Source organism: Primulina tabacum, chromosome 7 (genome assembly GCF_025594145.1).
Source record: "Primulina tabacum isolate GXHZ01 chromosome 7, ASM2559414v2, whole genome shotgun sequence".
NCBI classification, from domain to species: Eukaryota; Viridiplantae; Streptophyta; class Magnoliopsida; order Lamiales; family Gesneriaceae; genus Primulina; species Primulina tabacum.
Genome location: NC_134556.1, coordinates 12,422,959 through 12,431,459, shown reverse-complemented (window position 1 = coordinate 12,431,459; position 8,501 = coordinate 12,422,959). Strand labels below are relative to the sequence as shown.

General features: G+C 49.2%; 1 protein-coding gene across 1 annotated transcript; it reads right to left on the bottom strand.

Annotated features, from left to right (window-relative positions):
- Positions 1-3,712: 3,712 nt before the first annotated feature.
- LOC142550572 (uncharacterized) lies at positions 3,713-8,221 on the bottom strand. The gene is made up of 5 exons (XM_075659647.1): positions 8,103-8,221; positions 7,820-7,910; positions 7,322-7,486; positions 4,226-7,216; positions 3,713-4,036 (listed from the first exon to the last, which is right to left on the bottom strand). The coding sequence occupies exons 1-5, from the start codon at positions 8,219-8,221 to the stop codon at positions 3,713-3,715; spliced, it is 3,690 nt and encodes a 1,229-aa protein (XP_075515762.1).
- Between the last annotated feature and the right edge of the window lie 280 nt (positions 8,222-8,501).

The window sequence follows — 8,501 nt, the reverse complement described above, 5'->3', positions numbered from 1 at the left end:
CGCGTACCTGGTTTGACCGTTTCAGCACAAGGGTTGACTGTCGAGTCAACTCGTCCTTCACGGTGATTCGACTCGACCGAGTTGACTCGTGAGTCACCTACCGGAGCACCACCATGGACCGGCGACGGTGAGGGGAGTCCAGAACCGGGACCAATTCGTGCAGACTCGGGCATTGGAGGGTCCGATTTAACCAAAGGATGTGAAGAAACTCGATTTTGCCCTAGAAATTGGGCGTTTCCGACCGGTGGCCGGAAACCAGAAATTGAAGATGGCAAAATGCGACCCATACCTGGACGATCAACCCCTAAAGAGGAATTGAAGAAAGAAGCCGGAATAGTGCCTGAAATCGGCGGTGAGAAAGACGGCAGTGAGGCGTCCAACGGCGAGTTCTTAGATCTGAAATTCACGGCTGATTTGAACTCCGATTGGAGTGATTCATGAGCCATTGGAATCGTCTGGACGAGAGGGTCACAGATCGGGGTCGGGATGGAACATTGGATGTCGGAGTTGGCCGGAATCGACGAAACAAGCGATGGCTGCGCAGTGAACAGTGACTGCGGAGCTTTGAACGGAGATGACGCCGGAACGGGGTAACTGGACGGTCGCACAGGTGCCGGAAATGAAAGGGGAGGGTGAGGCGAAGAGAATGATGTATGGCCAGTACCAGTAGGAGCGACGGTTGCCGGCGCCGACGACGGGGAAGAAACCGCCGCGATTTTGACCGGAGAAATGAGTGGGTAATCGGACTCCATTTGAGCTGAAATTTTGTAGGGAGGGTCGTCGTGAGGTGGCGGTTCAGATGGGGTGGTTGGCCGGCCGGGATCCGGCGGCGGTGGCATGGCGGTGGGTAGGGCGTGAATAGTGACGGGTTTAGTGTGTTTTTTCTCACCTTTTACTGTGTGTTTTTTCAGAGAAAATTTTTTTGGGGGCAAATGGTTGGTTTTTAGGGTTTAGGGTTTAGGGTTTACGGTTTAGGTTTTAGGGTTTAGGGTTTAGGGTTTAGGGTTTAGGTTTAGGGTTAGGTTTATGGTTTAGGGTTTATGGTTGGGTTTAGGTTTTAGGGGTTAGGGTTTAGGGTTAGGGGTTTAGGGTTAGGGTTAGGGGTTTAGGGTTTAGGGTTTAGGGTTTAGGGTTTAGGGTTTAGGGTTTTTTTTTTTTTTTGGGTTTAGGGTTTAGGGTTTAGGGTTTAGGATTTAGGGTTTAGGGTTTAGGGTTTTGGGGTTTAGGGTTTAGGGTTTTGGGTTTAGGGTTTAGGGTTTAGGGTTTAGGGTTTAGGGTTTTTTATTTTTTTTTATTTTTTTTTTTTTTTTTTTTTAGAAAAATTTTATTTATATACAACAAAAGAGCAGTACAAAGAAAGCCTGATGGGAGGGGGACTAGGCCAAGACCTCCGCAGAAAAAGGCTACAGAAGCATAACATCATAACAAAAATAACGACATACTACAACAGGGCAACCCAGAATAAAGCAAAACACAGAAATAAAAACATCGGGCGCCCAGGAATACATCAGACAAACTAATAACACTGATGGGCAAGGAGAACTCTGCAGTGAACGCCTATCAGAAAATCATATCAACCTGAATCAGGCGGTCGCCCATAGGGTAACCCCGCCTGACTCTTCTGAGATCTGTAAAACCGACGCTGCTGGGAGCGCGTGCGACCTGGTAATGGCAAGGACTGACAGGAAGTAGTAGGAGGAAGATCCAAATCAGCCACTCGAGAACCATTCCCAAGGTCGATGTGTAGCGAAGTAATGGGACCAGAAGCTGTAGGAACAACCATCTGTGCCGGAACAGTGGAAACAATCATCGGGTCTGTTACCACTGGAACAACATCCACCAGAGAAGAGCTCGCTCCAGAACCAGACCCCTGAGCATCACCTGCAATAACTGATGTAACAACCACAGGTATAGCAGGAGGAGAATGCATCGGAGCCACAACAACCTGAGGCACCAATGGAACATCCTCAACAATAGCCTCTAAAACATGAGAAGAAGACGATGGGCATGAAGATGAACCAACACCAGAATTACCACCTGGAAAGGAATCTCCTGAAATGGAGTGAAGAACAGCAAACTGATTACTCGAAATAGGAGACTGTGGAGTAACCTGACTAGAAGCCTGGCGGCGCCTACGTCTCTGCTGAACCCATCCTGGCTCAGTACTCCCAGAACCAGGACCACTAGAAGGAACCGAGCCAGGCGGAAAACCTTGAGGCTGACCCGAAGAAGGAGACCGCTGCCCCTGAGCAAAAGAACGGCCACCAAGAGCCTTATAACCAGAACGAGAACAACGCTGCACTGAATGACCTAGCATCTTACAATCCGTGCAAAAATAGGGGACTTTTTCATAAACCACCCTCAAAGTCTGCCGGTGGCTGCCCCACCCGACCCAGATCTCATCCAGACGAGGAAGCAACACATCAATCTCAACACAAATACGGGCAAAAGATCCCCGAGAACCATCAGCGGTGATCTCATCCACCATAACAGGGTTTCCTAAGAGCTTACCAATCTGATAAAGACACTTCTTGTCATATAAATGCAGCGGTAGATCAGGAATACGAACCCAAACCGGAGCAATCGAAGACTCAGCCTCAAATTTAAACTCCGGTGTCCATTTGAAAAAGCGTATCGACACTGACCCAATAGAAACTAAGTCCTGAGGCCAGAACTTCAAATAATCTTCCTCGCTAGAGAAAATAAGAACCAGAAATCCTCGGGGAAGAAATTTCAATGTAAATGAGGCCAAAAAGCCAAAACAAGAAAAAGCAGCCAAGATATCACTATTGGGTGTAACACCCCGGTTCCCTGTAACACGGCCAATCAACGCAAATTTAAAAGGCACTGACAGAGAAGAAATAACCTGATCCGGGAATAGAATACCCGGTATACCATCAACAATGGCCGGTTCAGGAATCTCGCCCACCAAACCACCAAACCCGGCAAAACTCTGTCTGGCTGGAGAAGGAGCAGTAACATCCCTAAAAGAAGCCAAGGGAGTTGCTGAGGAAGCGGAAACAGAAGCCGGAATTGCATTTGCAAAAGAAACCGAAGAGTTGACCATCGGTTGACCGGCACAAACCGGCGACGGCGAGACAACCACCGGAGCACCACCAACCACCGGCGACGACGAGGGGGTCACGGAACCGGTAACCAAAGGTGAAGAACCGTACGGTAACCAAAGGTTTAGGGTTTAGGGTTTAGGGTTTAGGGTTTAGGGTTTAGGGTTTAGGGTTTTTTTTTTTTTTTTTTTTTTTTTTAATAAAACACCGCCGAAAGCGGGGGGGTTAGGCGGACCCCTACCTGTATATATAAACACAAAAGAAATACAAGATAAGGCCTAAAGAGAGGGGAGGTATACCAAGACCTCTCTAAAAGCGAGTCTGACAACACATAAAACATAAAGACATAAAACCTAGGGTGGCAAATACACGTGCCAAAATCTAATCCCTAGGAAAAGCGTATAATAAAAATTAACATATAAGAGCAGCGCTAAATACATCAAAACAAATCGAAACATGTCTAAACTGTAAAGATCCGACTCAGATGTAGGTGCAAAAGACAACCAATTGTACCCATCTCTGAGCCGTCTGTCGCTGTAAGTCCAACATGAAAATGGCGTCCTAGTCCGAGATCGGTCGCAATCCAGCTGAAGTAAGAGAAACTTCAAATCCCCAGAAGAAGGTGAAAACGTATGGAGCTCATAACGTCATAAATCCAAGCGTGACTGGAACGTTGATATAAGAGGTAGCCAAGAGATAACATGGAGAGCCACCAATGCACGTAGCAAAAGCAGAGAACATATAAATACCGACATGAATGGAGCTCTGGGCCAGAGAAACCACTGAGAGAGATCATCCAAAGCCACCATAAAACCCGGCAAGAGAACACAAAATATAGAAAGCGGCGGCCAAGGAGAAGCCTGCAGAGAGCGACCGCCAGAGAACAGGGTGGTCCAAATAAAAGCACCAATGGAGAAGGTGCGAGAGTCCACCCAGATCCAAAGAAACAAAGCACTCCAAAGAGACAGTACCTGCAAAGGAAAAAATACATATAGATAAATATAAATATATATATATATATAGAAATAGATCCAAATAAAGGAAGGGGCTGCAAATAGCTAAGAACATCTGTATCTAAGGTAGGGAAGCCCGGAGATATCCGAGCGGGTCAGTATGGATATGTGTCTGGGTAGTGAAGGACCTAACTCTAAGGTATAAACCCTAATGGTATGAGCCCTCGCCGCCAACGCATCCGCCACCGAATTTCCCTCCCGAAAAATATGTGAAAAATGAACCGCCCGCCCCCTCAAAAGAAACAGAATCCGAGTGACTGTATGATGAAGGTCCCAATGGCACCGACGAGAACGCAGGATCTGAAGAGAAATCTGAGAATCGGTCTCAACCCAAAGGGGAAAAAGACCGAGATCGGAACAGATAAGAAGGCCCCTCCAAACCGCCCAAAGCTCCGCCCGGACATTGGTCCCGACTCCGATAAACTCGCTGAAGGAGAGCACCACTCTGCCAGAAGAATCACGCACAACACCACCGACAGACGACTCCCCAGGATTGCCCCTCGAACTCCCATCAACATTCAGCTTAAAGCACCCAGGTGGTGGACAGAGCCACCGGACAATCGCTAACCTATGGGTCCGCTGAAAGGCAACAAAAATTCCCAGCGATCTCGCCGCCTCAAAGGCACCAAGCCAGTGCTTGGGCTTAACAATGAAAGCAGCATGGGCAAGACGCAGATAAGACAAAATCTGAGACTTCACAGTCTCCCCAGAAATACGCAACTGACGGTGCTTCGCATCATTACGAGCCATCCAGAGAAACCACAAAACAATGAAGGGCAGAAACTCCTTGACGTGGCCCCCAGGTGCCCAATGAAGATTTCTCTTCCAAGCGCTAAGGAACAACCTGAGATCCCCTGTGCAGGGGATCCGGACACGAAATATGGCCCCAAAGAAATGCCAGACATAACGGGCTATCGGGCCATCAATGAAGACATGTGTAAATGTCTCCGACATATCACAACACTGGCATCGAGAAGCCAACTCAAAGCCACGACGTTGGAGCATATCATCCATCGGGAGCCACTGATGCCAAAATCTCCAAAGAAAAAAAGACATCGTGGGCCTCAACCAACGGCCCCAACAAGGAGTCAAGATATCAGAAACAGGGTCTCTCAATCGGACAAGCTCCCAAGCAGACCTAATCGAAAAAGCACCGTCAGAACTGTGAATCCAAAGCGCCAAATCAGGCTCGCCAAAGGCAATCGGGGTCAAGGTAATCGCCTCAGCAACAGAAGGGGCCACCACAGCGCAAAGAAGATCGAAATCCCAAGCCCCCTCAGACAAAAAGTGAAAAACCCGAACAGCACGGCCCCCACGGACCTCACACTGGCTGGACAGAGCAGTATCCCCAAACCATATGTCATCCCAAAAGGACACGTCTCCAAGGCCAACGCGCCAGCGAATGCCGGGCTCGGCGCGAGGTCTGATCCGTAGGAGACGACGCCAGGTGGGGGATATTAAACCACGAGGGAGAACAGAGGCAGGAGCATCCATCTGGCAATACTTCCGTAAAAGGAATCTCGCCCAGAGAGAGGAGCCCTGCCGAAACCGGAACCACAACTTAATAGAAAAGCTATCCACCAGATCTTTCAATCTGCGGAAGCCAAGACCACCCTCCATCACTGGGAGACAGGCTCGAGACCACTTGGCCCAGTGCCATTTCTTCTCCAGTGTCCGCGACCCCCAGAGAAAAGCGTTGAAAACCAGCTCAAGCTTCTCCATGACAGCAAGCGGTGGCTGTACCACCTGAAACAGATAAATCGGCATGGAGAGGAGCACACTGCGGATAAGGGTTATGCGGCTACCCGGAGAGAGCGTCCGGATCTCCCAACCCTCTAACTTCCTACGAACAGATTGTAGGAGGTGCTCAAAAAGGGAACAAACTCGGTTACCCCTAAACAAGGGGACTCCGAGGTACTTGAGGGGCAAATGACCCTCCGCAAACCTGGTGATGCGCAAAATCCGAGAGCGAAGTCGCTCAGAACACCTCGGAGGCAAGATAACAGAACTTTTGACAGCGTTCACCAGCTGACCCGAACAATTCTCATAATGATGCAGTAAACCCATAAGGCGCCGCAAACTACGAGACCCACCATTGGCGAAAATAATGACATCATCAGCATAAGCCAGATGCGAAATCAGGATATCACAACCAGAGCGGTACCTGAGCTCAGGATGCTGCAGGTAGAGGCGGTCAAGGCCGCGCGATAGGTACTCCGCCCCCAAAATGAAAAGCATGGGGGACAAGGGATCGCCCTGTCTGAGGCCTCTAGTGGAACCAAAGAACCCCGAGAGAGAGCCATTGATGTTCACGGAGAAATGACAATGAGATATGCAAGCCGAGACCATCTCCACAACCCGCTCCGAGAAACCAAAGTGTCTCAAAACCTCGAAGAGGAAAGGCCACTGGACCCTGTCATAGGCCTTGGCCATATCCAACTTCAGGATAACATTACCGCCACGAGTGGGGAGAGTGAGACTGTGAGTGAGCTCCTGGGCTAGGAGAATATTATCGGAGATCATCCGACCCGGAACGAAGCCACTCTGATTCGGTGAAATAAGTCTCTCCGCCACAACCCTCAGCCGAGAGTACAACAGCTTAGAGATGATCTTATTAGTGACATTGCACAGACTAATCGGACGGAAGTCCGACCAAGCATGAGCACCCGCGACTTTGGGGATCAGAGTGATTGTGGTGGCGGTAAAACCCTGGGGGAGGGGAAAACCCCTGAAAAAATCCAGGACAGCATCAAAAACATCCTGATGAACAATCTCCCAACAATGCTGAAAGAACGCCGAGGAGAAGCCATCAGGCCCAGCCACACTATCAGGATGTATGGAGAAGACGGTCGCACGAACCTCCTCCAAAGAAGGGGTCGCAACAATACCCTCATTCTCCACAGCACTGATAACGGAGGGGAAGCCCGAAAAATCAGGACTCGCAAGCGCAGAGGGGTCACCAGTAAGCAAATGCTGGAAAAACGAGGCTCCCGACTGCTGAATCAACTCAGGAGACGTCAGGCATACCCCATTATCCCAGATGCGGAAAATCTTATTCGCCACCCTTTTCTTCTTCACCATGTTGTGAAAGAGCTTGGTGTTCCTCTCACCATCCTCTAACCAGTGGCAAGCAGCTTTCTGTCTCCAAAAATCCGCCTCCATGGCGGTGACACGGGCCAGATCCTCATTGCGATCAGACAGAGAAGTCCAATTCAACTCAGAAGGATCAGCCTCACAGACAACCTCAGCGGACCGAACAGCCCTCTCAGCCTCAATGATTTTATCGAAAAGGTTCCCAAAAACATCCTGATTCCACCACTTGAGGTGATGTTTGAGGCGCTTAATCTTAGCAAAAAGGCGAGGCATACCACTCAAACTACAAGGCAGAAACCAATTAAGCCGAACAGTCTGCAAAAAACCATGATGCCGAAGCCACATACGCTGGAAGCGAAACGAGCTCGGCCCACGGGCAAAAACCGGAGCGGTGACCAAAAGCGGACAGTGGTCAGAGAAAGTACGGGGAAGATGTTCAACACGAATGGAGCTGAAATGATCACCCCAATCAACGGAGACCATAACCCTGTCCAACCGCTTCCAAATGGTCTTATTCGTCCAGGTGAACGAAGAGCCCTCAAAACCGGCATCAACCAGACCAGAATCCAAAATGAAAGTATTGAACTCCTCCATGGGTAGAAGCCTACCACCACGGGTGCCCAAACACTCAGATGCATCTCTGACTACCTTAAAATCACCCCCAACAAGCCAAGGACCCAGAGCAGGCTTGACCTGAAGAAGGGAAGACCAAAGATCTCTGCGCTCAACGTAGCCGCAGCTGGCATAAACAAATGAACAAAACACCTCAGTTGGTAAAAAAGAGGCGGACACCTTAATGTGCAGGAACTGAGCATGATCAAAAACACACTCAGTCTGCACATCCGCGGATGAAAAAACCCAAATATTACCAGAAAGATTCGAAATGACTCTAGAAAAACCAAAACGGCGAGTCATGAATCTCTGGTCCAACATGATCATCGGCTCCAAAATGGCCAAAATCTTAATCTGATGCGCCTTCACATAAGCATGAAGCCGCTGTTGGGACTCCGAACTCCGAAGTCCCCGAACATTCCAAATGAGGGAATTCATGGAGATCGATGAGCAGAAGCACCCGGCCGCCGCTTAAACGAAACTCCCAACGCTTCCTTTTTCCTTTTATTCACGTTCGACATATCAGTATCCTGAGCACCAGAATCAGAATGTCGATCAAACCCCGTGTCGAGGTCATCAGCAGACATACGCTCGACAATCCGCTCACAAACAGGAGACCCCTGTTGAGCAACAAGTTCCTCAAGATGAGAGGAAACATCTGGAGAAGAAGGAATGGAAGGAATCGAATGGCAGCTGTGATTCTCCATGCACTGAACAG

What these genes read in the sequence shown, in the direction of transcription:
- LOC142550572 (XM_075659647.1), bottom strand. Translation starts at nt 8,221, where the DNA reads ATGAATTCCCTCATTTGGAATGTTCGGGGACTTCGGAGTTCGGAGTCC. An exon ending in TTGTTGGGGGTGATTTTAAG is followed by an intron (nt 7,487 to 7,819) that starts GTAGTCAGAGAT and finishes GGTTTTTTGCAG; the next exon opens with ACTGTTCGGCTTAATTGGTT. An exon ending in GGGCTGTTCGGTCCGCTGAG is followed by an intron (nt 7,217 to 7,321) that starts GTTGTCTGTGAG and finishes TTTTGGAGACAG; the next exon opens with AAAGCTGCTTGCCACTGGTT.